This window comes from Acanthochromis polyacanthus, chromosome 21, assembly GCF_021347895.1.
Source record: "Acanthochromis polyacanthus isolate Apoly-LR-REF ecotype Palm Island chromosome 21, KAUST_Apoly_ChrSc, whole genome shotgun sequence".
In the NCBI taxonomy this organism is placed as follows: domain Eukaryota; kingdom Metazoa; phylum Chordata; class Actinopteri; family Pomacentridae; genus Acanthochromis; species Acanthochromis polyacanthus.
In genome coordinates, this window is record NC_067133.1 from 13,678,753 (window position 1) to 13,697,963 (window position 19,211).

At 37.2% G+C, this 19,211-nt stretch overlaps 1 protein-coding gene across 1 annotated transcript; it reads right to left on the reverse strand.

Annotated features, from left to right (window-relative positions):
• Positions 1 to 1,530: 1,530 nt before the first annotated feature.
• Positions 1,531 to 18,748, reverse strand: fam83fa (family with sequence similarity 83 member Fa). Its single transcript, XM_022198446.2, has 5 exons — positions 17,945 to 18,748; positions 9,237 to 9,404; positions 7,324 to 7,445; positions 2,784 to 3,568; positions 1,531 to 2,178 (listed from the first exon to the last, which is right to left on the reverse strand). The coding sequence occupies exons 1-5, from the start codon at positions 18,416 to 18,418 to the stop codon at positions 2,129 to 2,131; spliced, it is 1,599 nt and encodes a 532-aa protein (XP_022054138.1). The 5' UTR covers positions 18,419 to 18,748; the 3' UTR covers positions 1,531 to 2,128.
• Between the last annotated feature and the right edge of the window lie 463 nt (positions 18,749 to 19,211).

The following is a 19,211-nucleotide window of genomic DNA, read 5'->3' on the forward strand; positions in this document are numbered from 1 at the left end:
TTAGGAAGAAAAGAGAGAAAAATGATCCAGAAGTATCTAAGCTATCTGAGTTCAGTTCATCAAATGCTAAAGATGTGTGCTTCAGTTCTTCCTGTCTTATCTTATTTGTCAAAACATACACTTGACCATCCTTATTTGTGAACAGTCAATGCCATCCCATAATTCCTTGCAGCTGTACCACAGCCTGGGTTCTCCTTTTACTCTCACTACAGACTGCAGCTGCTCTTACAAAGTACACACTGTGGCATGCAGTATGCACTCAAATAGCACATTCTGCTTTGTCATAATATTGCGCCTAAAGCTTTGACTATCTTCACACATTCTGCTCAGATATTTTTGCTGCTGGCTGCATGAAACTACTTGTAGGTCACGTTTGCTTCTCAAGTGAGACACTGCAGGTATGTTCTTCTGTGTGGAGGATTGTGGATCAGAAAGGCTGGAAAGCAGGCAAGCTCACATTCTTTGAAATGTAAATGGTTGTTGAAGAACACATGGGAATTTTTGGAACATTTTATTTGACACATCATGTATTGAGACATACTAAACCCTTTTCTGGCATACTGTTTAGTATGGAAGTACCGATGTATGGCTATTGGAATTCAGCCATCATGATGCACCATCCACTGTAGACCCACATCAAGAAAATCCACTATTGCAAGTAAGTGCAGTATGATTCTCTGAGCAATGAAGTCCTGAGGAATTCTCCTTGACCTTATCACCAGTTCCACCAATGTCAAAGAAAACTGTTTAGGAAAAGCTACAGGGCATGATGTTGCTGACTGTTCTTGACCAAGAGAAGATTTTTTTGTTTTTGTTAGTTCAGATCAATTCCCTGATGATTTTTTTTTATTCTGTTTGATTAAGAACTAGTTAAGAAAGGCCATCTTTTTTGAAGGCTTCTCCTACCCGAGGGCTTGGTTCTTTAACATACATTTGAAAAGAGTTTGTCAACAACAGTAATGGTCTGACACTCTCGGAGCCCCAAATGATGTCATTTTCATGCTATGGTTCTGCTTTTAAAGATATGATTCATGAATTCATGAACCAAAAGTTTATTCCTTATCAGAAGCAACCTGAAGTACATCTTTTTTTTTACAAAATGGTTGCTGTTCTACAGTAAATGTAATGCTCAAGTACTGCACCATCAGGGTAATAAACCAAAATGGACAAACTTCTGTATGACTGTGTCTGGTTTTGGGTGTACTATCAGTATGATAACACTGCTACCATCTGATCAGGCTGGAAATGTCTACATTCCCCTCTATCATTTCAATCTAGCTTACTTTTATTTGAAATACAGTTTAAAAATTGTTTGTTTTATCTGTTATATAGGTTGAGCAGGTGTTAGTTGTCTTATGAATAAACTGTTTTCAAACTTCAACAAAAGAAATCCAAGCCCTATTTGTGGAGCATGCATCACATAATGCAATATGTTGTACAAAATTAATGAGTTGAAAAAGACATTCATCACGTATTGGATTACACGTTGCATTTTGCCTTATAATAAATCAGACAAAGCAGTTATTTAAAGCTGTTTTCACTTTTTATTGCATTTCTGCTACAAAGTTCAGATCAAGTGGTTCTCAAAGATTCACATTTTCATTTGTGTCGGTTTCACCTGGATAAAAAAAACCAAAATGTCAAAGTGCAAGCATACAGGTCCTCGTACATTATTCACAGCCTGTACAACTCACTCTGATCACCACTTACTCTGTTACCGAGGGTTCTCAGTAAGGCGACACTCAGCAACTACACCACAACTGATCATTTTTCCCGTCTCCGTAGCAACTAGAATAGCGAACAGGTGTGATGCAATCCGCCCACGCCACCTGGGTCAGCCCTCAGCTCCGCTGTGGTGCACAGGTTCAAGCATACAAGTGTAAAATACAGAAGCATTTGACTGTAGAATAATTTAATACAAAAAATGTAGAAAATGATGGCAATGAAATCTCCCTCCATCAGGACTTTGGCTACAACTTGAACTACAACATGTCTTTGGTGGTGACCTTCACCACAGACTGGAGCTGTGATTTCCTATAATGTCATCTGGTTACAGATATTTGATACTGTGACTCAGCTGTTGCAGCTTGTTTAACCACGAAATCCTTTTTGTACTCCTGTTTTCATCTCATGACTGGATGCAGTTCTTCTTCTGATGCCGCCGGCGGCTTTTGAGTCCTGTTGAAACAAAAGAAAATGGAAGGGTTAATTAAGACATAGCAACTTTCACTTGAATTTAAATCACAATCAGGGCAAGAATATCAGAATTTCCAATATATTTTTTGGTCGGAATTAGTATTACTATAAATTTCTGTACATTCTCTCCATTTACACTTCAGTACAACAATTTTAGCTTAAATATTAATATTTTATGTGAAATATGCATCTTGGGTAGTTTATCTTGTGTTCTTTCAAATGCCACTAAAAGGCCTTTTTTCATTCATTTGATAATTGGACTGGATCTTAAATCATAAGTAAATTACCAATTGATAGAAACTATATTGTGGAAAGAAACAATAATAGAATACTTAAAAATATCAAACATTCTCATGGTTTAGCTTCTCAAATAAAACTATTTCTGTTTTAAAACTTTAGGGAGCTAAATATTTTTTGATTTTGGACTGTGAGACAGATTTTGGAAGACATCTCTCAATCTGGACAGTTGTTCCAAATGTTTTTCAGTGTTTTCAGATCAAACAACTAATCAAATAATCAACAAAATATTAATCAGATTGATCAAAATGTAAATAATCTTGAAACACAGCAGGTGTTTCCCCACATACCGTCTTCGTCTCCTGTGTTGATGGTCTGCAGAGACATACTCCTCTGAATGAGCTTTGACGGCTTCTTGAATTTGGATTTCAGTGGTCCTGGTTTCTCAATGATCTCAAACGAGTCCTCCAGCTCATTTCCTGCGACACCATTGGTCTGTGACGCTTTATGGGTCGGGGAGGGACTCTGAGGAGTGACCACTCCTTCCTCTATAGTCTCTGTGCCCTGATTGCCTCTGCCCTTCAGGAAGTGCCTGAAGGAACTGCGTTTCTTCACTCCACCCGCCTGGTTTTTCTTCTGGCCTCCCTTTCCGTCCTCATCCTCATCCTCTGTGGGTGAACCAGGACTCTGCGGAGAGACTCGGTCCACCTTTTCCTTATTGTTGTGAAGGAAGCCGTTCTGCAGGCCAATTCCCCGGTTCAGACCATCGACAGGGAGGTCCCTGTTAGTCGACAGGTCTTGTAGGGAACCTGTCAGGCCTGCACTGTTCCCAAATACCAGGGAGTACTTGGGATTGTGGTATTTATGGGCAGGTACCTTCAGGTCGATCTGCCTGGAGTCCCCAACTGATACCTGAAAGCGAGACGTGGAGACGGGTTGAGGCCGGACTTGCTCAACCTTTGGCTTCCTGATGGGTGTAGGAAGTGGCGGCTTGGTGATGTTGAACTCCCTGTAGAGGTCCACCTGTTCAGACACAGCATACAGCTCCCTGAAGTCATTGTCGAAGTGGTCCACGATTTGCCCCGACATCACAGTGATCGTGTTCCTGTCTATCCGAGACGAACTCCAGGTGAAACTGTGGGAATAAGAGAAGAGTGTAAACCAAAACTGTAGCGGAAAAGAAAACGGGAGAGATAAAACAATAGTGACAGAAAAACTCTTCATCAACAGCAGCCACAAAATTGCTGTTTGATTGTATGAAGAAACACCAAACGTGCTTCCCCCTGGCTCTTAATAGCCTGTCACACCCCTTGATCATGGAGCTCCTTAGCATGCTAGCTTGCAGCCCCCAGACTTCTCCTAACTGAGGATGAGGTCAGTGGGAACATGGTTGACTTTGCAAGACTGGCCCCATGCTCTAAAAACATCCACAACTTTGTGTTCTCTACCACGTCTGCCTAAGCAACGCACTCTGGTGGCCTGGCTGACTTAATGCCAGGGTGCAGGATCTCTGTCTGGTGCTACCAGGTCCAAGAAAGCCACAAGGAACCTCAATCTCAGCGTGGTTATCAAGAATCAGAAAAAAATGCATTTCTCAAAATGTTCATCTATCCCTTTAAAGATGTCTTTAAACTGTATAGTAATACCTCTGTTTCATTCCTAAGGTTTAGTGAAAGTAAAAACACTGCATTGATACCACCGTCTACTTCTTTTATCCTTTAGATTAAACCCACTTTGCAAATTGCACCATTACTAACGATCACACAGGTGCAATCGTCATCCGTAACCATATTGAAAGCATTTTGTGATATGTCAGCACAACATTAGTAGAGGTTCATAACAATCACACAGCCGTCGGCACTCAGAACCAAATTTCGTGACATGAACTTCTAGTCATAATGAAGTTTCACATATGAGTCAGAGCATGACTCACTTCACACGAATCAGGCGCTCCAGTTTTGACTTTGTTCGATTCCTGGTGTGTTAAGAGGCCGAACTGAAAGCTGCCTCATCACTGATGTGGTCTGGAACAGGGTTTGACGATGACGTGTGGAAACATGTGTGATCTGAATTTAGACACTGGCTCCTGCATGTAGGAACTTAAATCAGACTATTTTTTTCTGGAGTCTGGTTGAGAGGATTTGTCAGTTTAAAGTTTTGATTGAGTTTTTAGTATTCATAAGTAGCACACAAATATTTAACTTGCTTATAATCCACTGAGACAAACAGATATAAGGGAACGTATTTGTAAAAATACAGTATTTGCCAACAACTGAAACTTCTTGTGTTTCAATATATAGTGTTTTATGACTATATTGTTGTTATCGGTTTATACAGGAACTAAATTATTGCGCAAATGTGATGATAATCGCATGTAGGGAAACGTAGATTCTACAGTGCATTCACCTCATTTCATGTGCTTGGAGTTTTCACAATACAGATTAATATAATAACATTTGAAGTCTGTCATTTGCTGTGAAACCTTGTTGTTACCACAGACCGTCATTAACTGAGAATAACAACTTGCTTGAGCATCAATTCACTATTATGTCTCCCCATGCATTCAAATAGTAAGGGTTAAAAAAAATGTAGGTCAGTATTTGTATCTGAAGGTGTTTAATCATTTAATAGTAAGCACTCGGATAAAAGTTTTTTGCTTCCTCATTATAACTTCACACAGGTTTTAACATGTCTGGTTCAGTCATTAATCATTCCACAGGTTTATTATGCTTCACAGAGTGTTTAAGGGCTTATTAGCGTACTGGCTTAACTGACTTTTTATTATGCTGCAGACTGTTGGTTTTTAAATAACCGTTTCACACCTGCCTGCCTCTTAACATTTACATCTGAGCGTGGGAAACGGGCTGTCGTCATCAAAATCTGGTTCACAAAAACAATGGAAAAAACACAAATTTGGAAATAACCTGTTTTTGAAGTAACTGCTGCTTAAAGCAGTTAAAATGAAGATGATTTAGCTCAACTAGCTAATTGTGGGTTACAGTAGAATATTAGCTTGATGCTGTTATGGAGAAACATTTCAAGAGAAAAAGTCGTCTCAATAATTGTACATGATCTACAAATAAACAACAGATTTACAAATGTGTATGAAGTTTAATGTTTTCATATATACACTGCCCAATCTGCAAACAAACACCAAGCAACTTAAAGAAATGTAAAACTATTTTAAGAATAAACACCACAAATAAAAAATTTAAATACTTATATTCAACTTTACATCTGGTGAATTTTGCTCTGCAAAGCTTCCTGTACGTGGAAGTAGAGGTTCAGATCAGGTTGCATTTGTGTGAAGATGATATTTTTGGACCCAGGAATGCAAGTTCTGATAAAACTTCACTACATTCACTTGTACTTTCAAAATTCTGTGGTTAGTCAATAACTCTTTACTATCATGTGAGCTAAATTTGAATAAATTCAGATAAAAATATAAAAGAATAACCTCAATTTGTTGTTAACTTGGAGCCCCTATCAATCAATTTCAAGTCATTTTTCACCCTTACCGGGACCAATTTCTCATCTTAAACTCATCAAAGTGACAGAGCTTCATAATATGGTTATTCTAATTTTGCGCCTCATGTGATCACAATCCTTTATAAAAAATGAAAGAAAATTATTTTTCCATATTGCTATATATCATTTCTAGTATGACTTTGAGTAATCATCTTGTTACACAATAAGACCATTTGATAGAGAAACTGGATTGTGTGCAACAGTGAAACCGACCAAATGAGTCTCTACTGTCACTTAGAACAGCCACATTCAGACAGAAATATTCTTTTTTTTTTTAACTCACAATAAAAGCATGCATATAAACACGTTCTGAGCAGTCAACACCAACACTAATTAAGCTAAATATCTTTCATTGTTTGCCAGATAATGACATATCAAGCTACACTATGCAACAGCCACAATGCAGTCAGGAGGCAAAGAATAAAACCACAAGGTCAGGAAACGTCCCTTTTGATGCCAAAGAGCAGGTCTGACAAAATATGCCGAGACTTTGATGAGAAAAAGAATGCGTACGCTCAGTAGAAACCACAATAACAATGTGATGACATGACTAGAAGAAACAGGTCTGGGTGATTTGCATATTTCATTTCTACCTCTAAAAATTTTATATATGAGGAAACTTCAGTGCAGCGAGGTCACTTAAATCAAATTTATACAGGCCATGTAACACAGAAGCTGTTTGTATGAGTTTGTGCATGAGGCAGACACCGTTAACAGTCGAGTTTCCACATAATTGGCGAGCAAACATTAAATGTCACCAAAAATTTTGAAAAGAAAAAGCGAACTAGGCATGTTTCTATTATTTCTTTTACAGGAAAAAGATGCATAGTTTCATGAGAAGGTGGCGTTACACATGGCTCAAATAAACAGAATGGAAAAAGCAATAAACAAAAACCTGAAGAAAAATAAGAAATAAATAAATGAGATGATAGAAGCCTTTAGGAACTGATTTAAATAGTGAAAGCTGTAATTATTCTTTCAGGTCAGCGGGTATCAGCCATGTTTCATGCTGTCCGGAGGCCAAGACAATGAAAAAGTGTAAATGTTTGCTATGTCAGAACAGCAAAATAACTTCTTTTTAGCAAAATTTTGTGAGCTTTTCACTCAGATTTTGCCGTTTCCATTAACTTATTCTAATGCAATACTTCAAAATGTGCTTGATAGAAACACAGCTACTGACAACTTGACAGTTATTCATAGTACTTTCTCTATATACTTAAGTATTTATTTGAATATTTTAAAGTTTTACATTTTATTTTATAGGTTTTGTAATGTGCATCTTTCAGTTACTAAATTTTTCCTGCTTTTTCCATCAATAAAAAAAAAACAATCTGTGAGTTGAATATGCTTCTGGATATTCACCTGTAAGAACCAAACATGACTTTCTCTCCATCCACCAGCATGTATTTGGAGCTCAGGGATCCGGGCAGTTTTCCAAAGGACAAGGCCAGCCCTGCTCCTCTCACCATTCGCACTCGCAGATTCTACAAAGAAACACCCGCTTAATTACACATTTCACATGACTTAGCATCACACAACTGGTCTGAGTAAACGCTCTCAGTTATCAAATGTCTTCAGCTGTATCGTGCATGACCGGTTGATTTATAGAGAGGCCAGGTCACACCTCGTGACATAAAGTCAGCCCTCTCAACATATAAAAGCAAAAACCCAAACCCTTTATCCAGATGTTTACTTACAGGGAAGAGAAAGGAAAAAGAAAAACAGAAAGCCAACGTCAATACTGAGTAGACAAACTGGGAGGAGGCTTTTCTCGCTGTGGAGGTGAAGCATCAAGTTACAGCCTTTGGATCTGTTCTCAGCATCTATGAATGTTCATTTGTAAGAAGTAAGAGTAACAGAGCCCGGCACTCTGAAAAGGCCTTTCACAGCCTTATCAACTGACACCTCAGCGGGCAGCTCTTCCAGTGCTCCAGATAGACCAGACTGGAGCGACAAAACTGTGCGTACAGCAGATAAGGCTGGTATTGTGTCACTGTGGAGATAGAATGACAGCGTGGCTCAGTGAACTGCTGTTCACTCTTCATCTATATCATTTCTCAGGTTCTGCAACACATTAAACTCAAGGCTTGAATGTATTTAATAGGGATGCTCCACTGAAATCTTCCATTTGATACATTCCCATGAAAAAGTTTATTGACTGGTCTTACTTCCGAGGAATTTGTTTTTGTAATATTACCCCTATTTTCCACAAGTTTATGAACAATAGACTTTTACATGTGTCCTTTTATCCATTTTAATGCATATTCATTTATTGCTTTTAGCTATTTCAACCAGTTTTAAATAACTGATATGTATTACATTCTGACACTTATTTTAACAGTTTATCCATTACCGTTAATTTTTACAACCGTTCGTTTGTGACTTATGGCTAACGATTTACCAGAGCTAGCTACCTCTTTTAACTGTTAATCCATGGCTTTTCCCTAACTACTTTAACTGTTTATAAATATTTAACACAATTAGCTAAAAGTAGATGATAAATCTTATACTTCTTGTTATTTTAAATGTTTATCCATTATTTTTGGCAAATTATTTCAAACACTTTTTCTTTTGGCTAACTATTTAAAATACTTTCAGCTATAGGTTTCATCTTTTCTGCCGTCTTGCTAATTAGTTCATACACATTCAGAACATGGTATTTACAGCTGACCAGATATTTATTCAAATTATAATTTCAGTTTTTAAATCAGCTGAGCTGCTCCCACTACTGATAAAACCCTGTGTTTTATATTCATGTAGTAAGAGCATTATTTTGCGGTCCAATTTTAAAAGAACTGGCAAAACTGAAAGCTTGTTGTACATGAAATTACAACATTTATATAATCTACGTGTGTATTCTAATCAAATGACCCTTCTTATATGTAGCTAAAATTAGCTTGCACACTGTAGACGTGGACGAACTGTTGCTAAAGCTTAACAGTTTATTAACATAACTAGCTTAGATGCTAATTACCTTATGAAGTTAAACTGCTCTATTAGTAAATTTGATATTGAAAAAAAAGCTACATTGACACATATGGGTGTTTTTTTTGACCCATTTACGATAAATTACAGGTAGATTATAGCTTTGTGGGAATTTCCTAAAGAGCCTATGACAAAGGAATTTTAATCCAGTTACTTCAGTCATCGGCAATCAGAGCAGTGACCCACTGATCTGTTTCCCATGTTCATTTGCTCTTTATGTGGTGAATTAGCGAGCCTCCTCCCTGTGCAGCAGTGTGTCATGCTGTGTTTGCTGAGCTCCGTCTCCTCACCCGCAGATGCACCGCATTAATCTGCAGCCGAGAGCACATATCCAGGAAGTGAGGCACTCCTTTGGCCTCCAGCACCACGTAGATCGCCACCCCGCGCCGGGACGAGGCATCTAGCAGGTCCTGGAGGATCTGCAGGTCTGTCAGGAGGTCCATGACGATGGCCACCGCCTAGAAAACACACACGGGGGGCCAGAGGAATGATTATACACTCAACAAAAATATAAATGTAACACTTCACTTTCATAAGGACATTTAGCTACAATACAAGCAGTATATATGTCATTAGTTTTTTTTTTAATTTTTCCCTCAAATTTGCGTGAAAACCTTCCATTTAATGTGACAGTGAGCACTTCCACTCGAGTGGAATAAAACAAAACTGCACCTTTCAGAGTGGCCTTTTATTGTGGGCAGTCTAAGGCACACCTGTGCACTAATCATGGTGTCTAATCAGCATCTTGATACGGCACACCTGTGAGGCTGGATGGATTATCTCAGTAAAGGAGAAGTGCTCACTATCACAGATTTAGACAGATTTGTGAACAATATTTGAGAGAAATGGTGATATTGTGTATGTGGAAAAAGTTTTAGATCTTTGAGTTCATCTCATAAAAAATGGGAACAAAAACAAAAATGTTGCATTTATATTTTTGTTGAGTGTAGGTACTTAATAGGCACTTTACCTGCATATATCCACTAAGATTCTCCATCTGACAGACGGAGTGACTTTGGAGATTCACATTTCAAACACAAAGTGTATTCATGTAGCACCACTACACCACACTTAATAATGCATTTGTCTCTCTACTAAACTATGCTACGGGGATGTGAGGCTCAACAACATTTAAAAAAATCAAATGAACTGCATATGAAATCAGATTTACAGCTCTATAAAGGTAAATGCCATATATATAAACTTAAAGTTAGCTTGATTATACTTCATTAAATGGAAGGTTTTCATGCAAATTTGAGGGAAAAAATAAAATAATGACATATATATTGCTTGTATTGTAGCCAAATGTCCTTATGAAAGTTTGTATTCAGTATTGCTGCACTAAGTACATTTCTTTTCAGTACGTTTAGTACATTTTCTTTAATAAATGTGCATACTTGAGCAAAGTTTTTGAATGCAAGACTATTTTTACAGCATTGTACTTCTTCCCCTAATGAAACATATGATACATGCTTAAAAGGACAGAGGTTATCAAACCATTCAGATCAGATTTATGGGAAAAGGTTCTAATATACAAAAGATAATGTAAAATCATTTTTTAAAGAAAACACTACAGTAAATATCAGTGATTGGAAATTAAGATTTAATTCTTTCTCCCTCATGACTTTTTCTTGTTAAACACCTCAGGCCAGCCGGATTGGTAACAAACACTGAGTTGTGTGTACTTCAGTCATGATTTCCAAACATCTGAGGTCAAACTTTGACCTTGTTCTACTTTTTGTAGCAGCCAATATTCAAATTAAGACTATTAAAAGTTGTCAAAACTCCCCCTGTCAGTTTGCCAATGGCCTCCAGGCACCAACTTGGTTTTGCTGTTATGATTCAAAATTTAAATCCCTCATTCTCTGAAGCAGTTGCTGGTGATACCTCAGCAGAACTTGTTTTTCTAGGTGGTTAGAGAAGTTACCAAAGACAGTTTGGACAAACTCCAGCAACGTTTGTCATTCAAAGCAACTGCTAATCATTTCAACATCCGTGTCTAAGGTCAGGAGCCGCACAAACTGGATCTGAGCAACACTGTGAGGTTCACAGTGCATGAAGTCTAGTAACACACCAAACATTTTATCACACTATTATGACGGCTGTTTGCAGTGAAGTGTTTTACAGCCTCAAAATGTCTTTGTATCACCAAGGGCAGTTTAGAATTTTCCCGTGTCACTTTAGGCTAATCATGTGAGAGCTTTTCCATTTCCTTATTGCCGTTTTACAGTTACAGGTTCGGGCCTGATGCAGCAGACTCACAACAAGTTCTCCTGACAGACAGAAATTTAAATGACAACAGCCATTAAAAGGAAAACATGAGTAACAATGACGTGCATGTTATCAAGAGCTCATGATCTCTTTTATTGAAAAAAAAAAAAACAAACATCCGGGTAGGAGAGTCATAACTCTTTCAGTTTCTATCCACCTGTTTCAGCATTTTTCAGTGATAAAAGTATTTTTAGACAACGCTTTGGTCTGAAATCAAGGATCTTACTAACATTATCAGGTGAAGTTTTGCATTTGTGGCTCTTTGAATTGTAACAAAGCTGCATAAGAAGACTAATCTGTGTTTTGATGAGGGTTAGTAAGATGTAAAAAAATCACATTTGTTTCTTCTTCTTCCATTTATAAACTGTGCACAGCTATTATTTAGCTGAAAAAGAATTATGGAATCAATTTAGCATTACTAACATCCCTGAAATACCCTAACAGATCCCAGTGTCAGTGACGTTTTCGTGTTTACTGAAATGGAAAGGTGCCCGTTTTATATGTTTGACTGGGCTTGTTGTCTTTCCTGATGTGTGATCTGATGGAAAAGCCTTCCAGCGTGGCCGATCAGAACAAGTACAAATACTTGAGTTTTCTGACGTAGCTGGATAACATCTAATTATTTCACCTGTGTGCACAACTGGGCCCACAGTTTTGTTTCAGGGTCATAAATACTGCGCTAGAACTAAGATTTCTTTCTCTTTTCACGTACAAACTTAGATGTGGACTTATATGACCTTTTAAACAGTTTCATTTTTTCTCCTGTATGTAGCTGAACCTGTAATTCTCCGCCTGCCACCTTTCATAGTTCACACATCTAGGCTGCAGATCTTGCTTAGCGATAAAGATCTCCTTTAGAGTCAGTCCTGATTTGTATCTGTGGATGTCTGTCACAACTCTGTCAAGAAACTGGCTGGATTTCAGGAGTGGATGATTTGTTTTACCTCAAGGGGACCAATCTCAGCATGTGATTGGCTAATTAATCAGACAGCTTCTATAAACACGTAATAACTTCTGTGTTAAAGTACGCTCATTTAGCTGCACAGTCTGCTTCTTTCTGTCCTTATCTCGTCGCCCTGCAGCCTCAGGTGCTGCATGTCGGACCAATCACAGGTGAGCATTCCTCTCTGGAGCTTCAGTTTTTATACCTTGCAGAGGAGCCAATCAGAGCGAGCCGAGTGGGTGAGAGAAATAAAGAGGAGGCTTGTTAGCCCGGACTACAGGATAGTGGGAGAGGTTTAATCTCTGCTGCATGTCCTGATGTGAAACTGACATTTAGAGTCTCCATCAGCACCACCTATGATTCAGCCTGTTAAAACTTGCACACGATTCTCTCGTTCATGTAGCTCTCACTGCTGCTACCGGCCTATTTAACCCTGTTAAACTGGAATATTCTGCCCTTTGTCACATCTGATCCTGTGGACACATGTTATTATTGTTCATTATCATATGTGTTCTGTGTCTGGAAGAGAAAAGACGGCCATCGAGAACAATTGCAGCAAAACAAAGAAATAATTGAGCAGTAATTGTGACTAAAGTTATCTGTGAAAACATTACACTGTAAAAAAAAAAAAAAAAATCCTGTGAAAAAATGTTGAAAATCTATCAGCAAAAGTTTAAATACATTTTAAAAGAGTGGAATATTTTAAATAATGTAAAATAATGACACTTTGAGCTGATGTAAACATAGGAAAACTGTGTAATTTTAAAGTATTCATTTTAAAAGAAAAAAAATACAAGATGAAGATAAAACAAAATAAAGATCTTTGCTTTTTCTGTTTATCATCTGCAATATTACAAAACAGAAAATCTGTAAGACAGTAAAAATGTATGTACTCTGTTCAGTCTTTAATATACATAATTTTTCTGTCACATAACTGCAAATATCTGTAAAGTAATGCTGTTTATTGATGATTTAAATACAGTAAAACAGTCTAATTTTACAGTCATGCATTTTGTCAAAATACTGATTATTAATGGTTCCACTTTTGTTTGTTTTATAGGCTTTTTTTACATTCAACATGTAAATCAACACTTTTTTCTGTGATTTACTAGATATTATCTGTAATTTAACGAACAGGGAAAATCTGTACAACAGTTTAAAAAATTATGCACTATTTATCAATTCTCATTATACATCATTTTTCTTTTAAATAATGTAAATTGTCTGTAAAATAAAGATATTTTGGCTGATTTAAATATAGCAAAGAATAGTGTGATTTTATGGTCAAACATTGTAAAGGGATGGCTTATATTAATTATTATTATTCTTTTTCACAGTGTAGGTAATCATCAACTTATATGTTAATCATCAAATCATAATTGGTTACCTTAGAAACACACTGATGTATTTTCAGGTTGAAATTGACTAAAGTTGCTTTCAGTAATGTGACTTATATGTGTGCTCCATAAGTAAGGTTAAAATAAAAAGAAAGAAAAAAATAGAGACCTCAGACCTTTTTGAAAACAAGCTTTTAGTCTGTAGGAGCTTCTTTGTCAACGTGTGGAATGAAAGTTTCTGTTGTGGTCAAGAAGAATTTAGGATAAACCTGTTGAACCGTTTGTGTCACACTGTGAATAAGCTGTAACATTTGCGCTTCTGTTTGACAGAGTCCCTACAAATTCTGCCTTTCTTTAAACTACTTATGAAGAACGTGGACAAAAAATACTTTTTATCTTCATCTGCATGAGTTTAAGGATGTAAAAATCAACTTTTGGCATCTTTTTTTAAATCAACTTTCCCAACATTTCTACTTCTACTGCCTCACGTGGACCCTAAATGTCAGATCACACGTGCAAGCTGAGACACAAAGTAGCTGTGAAAGGCAGCGGATCATGATAATGCAGGTTTAAGATAATAAATCTCGACCGTCACTTTTCTATTCATTTCCACTGAAAGCAGAAAACCTGACAAACTTGTTGAAGCCTGCATGAATCGCCTGTTTTGTTGGGAAGCTGACTCCGCTGGAATCCCTATAATTATCTCGGAATTGAATCTGAATTGCAAAGAATATCTGTCAAAACATCCCACCAGTAAGCAGCACTGTTGTGAAATACACAAAACTCCTCTTTACAGTTACAAACGAATATGATTAAATACTACTCAATGTTAGTTTTTGTTTACAGTTTGCTTGAAATCAACCTTTCACCTAAAAAGAACTCACTTTTCTCATAAATTACCTACATTTTTACTCAGTTTCTCAAACTAATCAAGTCTTTGCTTTGTCCATAAATAGAGAAAAACACTTGAAGATGAAGGTGATGAAGGTTTCAAGTGGATTTTTTTATATCTTAACAACAGTTCAAAACACAACGACGCACACTTATATTTTTTCTTTAAAATAACAGGGCTGCAAATGAAGATTATTTTAATTACTGATTATTTTCCTGATTTTTATCTAAAAAATGTCACAAATTAGCACATTTGGATGTCTTGTTTTGTTCATGTAACCTTCTAAAACATAAAAGTTTCATTTCACTAACACTGACCAGGCAAAAAAAAAGTCGCCACTTGAATTTAACTAAGCAAATAGATAAGAGCCTTCCATTGGAAAATTACTGCAGTGATGAACACGTTTCAATAACTTATTTAACCTTAGCTGATGCAGTGAGGAGCTTCTCATTTCTTAAACAACCGTGTTGGAAGACATGTCCTGTGATCATGGAAAGGATGTTAATGTGTTTTTGAAGGGTCAAATTCTTGGCCACATCAAGCCAAAAAAACGACTAAGGAGATTTCTAAAACTACTAAAACTGGGTTAAGAACTGTCCAACATATTGCTAAAACCTGGTAGGATAGTGGTGAACCATCACCTTCGAGGAACAAACGTGGTCGGAACAAACTCTTAGATGATCGCAGGAAATCAACAGGTGAATTCATGGCTGTGTTTAATAGTGAAAGTAAGAGCATTTCTACACGCATAATGTTAAGGAAGTCAAAGGATTGGAACTTAACAGCTGTAGCTCTAAGAAAACCACTGATCAATGAGGCTAATCAGATAAAAAGGCTCTTAGTTTGCTAGGCAGCATAAAGATTGGACTCTGGAGTATTAAACAGCGTTTTATTTCATGTAAGTGGCAGTAGGGACTGATCAATTTGTTTTATGTGGGTGGGCTTTTTTATTTTTATTATTATTATTATCTTTAATATATATTGTTAATACTTCAATGAAGATGTCAAACACTAGAAAACTAATTTGATTATCAATAAATCATCACAGCTGTACAGAGAAGCATGTTAAAAGCTTGAATTTGTGACTTTTTGGTATGTTCTGTTTAAAAAGTAACTCTAAACATGAATAAATTAGCTAAATATTTGTCAGTAATCTTATTTTGACTGATTAATTGATTGTTTCACCTCCAATGTCTGCACATGAACATTTTCACTGCTATTTAATCACAAATTATGAACAATTTGACACTATTTCACTAGTCTGGCCTCTATTCATGTCAAAGAAATGTTTTACACCTGAGATGACAGACAATCTATTATTTTCTTCAGACTGTCATGACTTCATACAGACGGGACACATGCACAGTGACAGTAATTACACTCAGTCTTTGTCTCTGTCGTGGTCACATGATCAGCAGCAGCCAATCAGACTGGATGTTTCTGAGCCATTATCCAGCTGTCGGCCAACTAGGTCAGGGACTTTTGGTTTTTTAGTGCGCCGCAGAGTAATAAAAGAGTTTTGTGTTTGCTTTTAAGGTCAGCCTGTAAAAGATGACACATCAAGTCGAGCAGCTTTGTTCAGTAAGTCCAACATCTTCCTGCTTCATTCCTTACAGGTATGGGAATGTCACCGCGCACACGCCGTCAGTGTTTTTAGAGCTTACTCAATCAACAATTCCGCATTCAAGACGTGTCAGACAAAAATCATTAGTTAAGGCTTCTCAAATGTGAACAGCTGTTATTTTTTTGTTTTGTTCCTGATTCGTCCATAAATATAAGGTATAAAGTTCTAATATTACTCTGCAATACACGGCAGTCTGTCTCATGAGACACTGAAGAGTCAGTATGTCTAATTCTTAGTTAGCCATTTATTATTAGTCAGTAAATTAGGGTGAAAATAATGAGCAAAAATTCGTAATTAAAATGTGCCATGTGAATAATCCTGATTTTTCTTGTTTTACACATTTCTAAGCTGCATATCTCTGAATGATCTTTTACTATTTTTTTGTGCTTCTTATAGTTTTTATGATGTTTGATAGAGATTTTTTTTTTGCCTGATTCTTACATAAATAAAAGTAAAGTTATGGTGCGTATCATCGTTTATGGGACTGAATCAATCAGCAGTTCATCATATAAGCAGATTTTTCAAGCAAAATTACTGGTTAAAGCTTCTTAAATTTGAGTATTTGTGGACTCTCCTTGTTTTATAAATGTGTAAATTGAATATCTTTGGGTATTTTTTGCAGCCCTCATGGTTTTTGAGTTAAATAAATCAATTTATTACTTTGATTTTTCAAGCAAAAATCCTCAGTGAAAACTTCAATAAGGTGAACAGGATTTCTTCGTTTTATGAACATGTAAACTGGACATCATTGGGTTTGAAACTTTTATTATATTAATTTTATGATGGTTTGCTTGACTTTTCTTGTCCGATTCTAACATAAATAAAAGTAAAGTTATTCTGTATATTCTTGGTCACAGGTCGGAATCAATGAACACATCGTCAAAAAAGAAGATTTTTCTAGCAAAAACCCTAGGTTAAAGCTTCTTCAATATAAATAACTGCAGGTTTTTTTGCTCTATAAATGTGTAAGTTCAATATTTTGTGGACTTGGACAGAGTGTGATTGCTAAGAAAACCTTTTTCATTATTCATTGCAGCTCTTTCAGTTTTTATGATGGTTTTATTGAATTTTCTGCCAATTTCCTCGTGATTCTGACACACATAAAGGTGTAAAGTTCTGAAATAACCAGCAGTACAAAGATAAGGCACAAAGACGATTAAGTGTGTCTTATTCTTACTTTGTCATTTATGACTAAAGTCAAGGTGAGAGTCAAGGGTGAGAATTATAAAAACCAAAAGTTTTTAGAGGTGATTCAGTCAACATAATACATTTCAGACATTTTACAAGTAAAGATCCTCAGTTAAAGCTTCTCAGATGTGGTTAATTACACATATTTTCTTTGTTTTAAAAATATGTAAATTGAAAATCCCTCGGTTTTGGACTGAGTCTGAGACATTTTTCACTATTTTCTGCACCCCTTAAGGTTTTTAATGATGGTTTTCTTGCAAGATTCTTTCAGAAATTACAGTCTCACATCAACTATTCATGTAAAAATCCTCAGTGAAAGCTTAAACAAGTTGAATATCTGAAGATTTTATTTGCTTCATGTGCATGTAAATTGGACTTCTTTACAGCTGGAGCTGAATCTGAGACATTTTGAAACTATTTTTGCTGCCCTTTTTGCTTATATGAAAGTTTGATTGAATTCTCGTGCCTGATTCTTACCTAAATAAAAGATATAAAGTTCTAATGATAACCAGCAGCACAAGGATACGGCCCATAGACTATGAAGTGTGTCTGATTCTTACTTTGCCATTTACTATCAGAGTCAATAAAGTGGGTGAGATTAATGAAAGAGTCAAACATATTCTGAACAGCAGAAATTATTATTAATTTATTATTAATTGGCTCTGCTATAGATTTGTGTGTTTACTTTTGTTGGAAACCAGATAAAAGTGTGTTTCTTCTTCTGGTTGGCCCTGAGCTGTTACCTTGAGTGATTTCTGGATGAGCCTCCTCACCACCTCCTTGATGTGAGGTCCGGGCTCTTTGGGTGGGTGGGTGTACACGGACACCCGGGTCACCCCCTTGTAGACGCCGCTGCTGCCGGGCCAGCCGATGTCCAGAGACGGGACCTCGGTGTCGGACATCTGCGGCCAGTAGGTGGAGTGAACCCCGGAGTCCGCGCTGGAGGAGCCTTTGGACTTGTCTTGCTCTCCGGCCTCGGAGTCGCTGTCGGCGTCGTACTCCTGGAAGCTCTTGCGGATGAGCTTGACCTCCTGGGCGCACAGGAAGTCCTTGGTGTTGTCCTCCTGCAGCCGCATCTTGAACGCGCCGTCTCCGTTACGCAGCAACTGCTCCAGAGCCGCGCGCTGCTCCTCGCTGTAGTAAAACTCCGGTCGGCTCTCCAGTATCTTCTCGTTCACGTGCTCATCGTCCATGCACACGAGCTGAGACTCCGCCATGACCGACGACAAGATCCCCGGTGCTCCCGGTACTTCTTCTGCTGCTGCTTCAACTGCCCCTCTGCAGCTGGACTCACCTGAGAGCTCAGGTAGAGGGGGCGGGGCTCAGGTAAAACAGGGGGCGGGGGCTGCAGGCAGGTGTAAAATCTCCCACATCATCATACAGCCCCCTGCTGGAAAACCTGGAATGTTTCTGCAGGAAGGTCTTTACTGTAAAAAGAATAACTTGTATAACAAGTACAAGTACTGCATTCGGCACTTTACAAAATGCTCTCAAATTAAAAATAAAAATACTCCATTACATGTGAAAGTGCTGCATTTTAGAACATTTCTTAAGTAAGGTGGAAATACCATACTGTAAAACTGCAGCATGGCCATACAAAGCAGAACAAAATAACATGCTAAGAAAATACTCCACTGCAAGTTAAAATACTACACCAACACTTTACAAAATGTCACCACATAAAATTACTTTACAAGTAAAAGTACTGCATTTTAGAACCTTACTTAAGTAGAAGTATGAACATCACACTATAAAAATAATCCACTACAAGTTAAAATATTCTACCAAAACTTTACAAAATGCCACCAAATAAAATTACAGTAAATGTTCTGCAATTTAGAACCTTACTTAAGTAAAAGTAGAAACATCACACTGTAAAAATACTCCACTATATGTAAAAGTACTGCATTCAAATATTTACAAAATGCCACCAAAAAAAGTACTGTATCACATAGAGAAATACTGCATTCCAAACCTTACTTAAATCAACGGTTACGCGCACAGCAAGCA

Bases quoted from the DNA above. Each gene is read 5' to 3' on its own strand.
- fam83fa (XM_022198446.2), bottom strand. From the start codon at position 18,418: ATGGCGGAGTCTCAGCTCGTGTGCATGGACGATGAGCACGTGAACGAG. The intron at 9,405-17,944 runs GTAACAGCTCAG...TGTGTTTTCTAG, and splicing joins TCATCCAGAAATCACTCAAG to GCGGTGGCCATCGTCATGGA. The intron at 3,569-7,323 runs GTGAATATCCAG...TTATTCCCACAG, and splicing joins GTCATGTTTGGTTCTTACAG to TTTCACCTGGAGTTCGTCTC.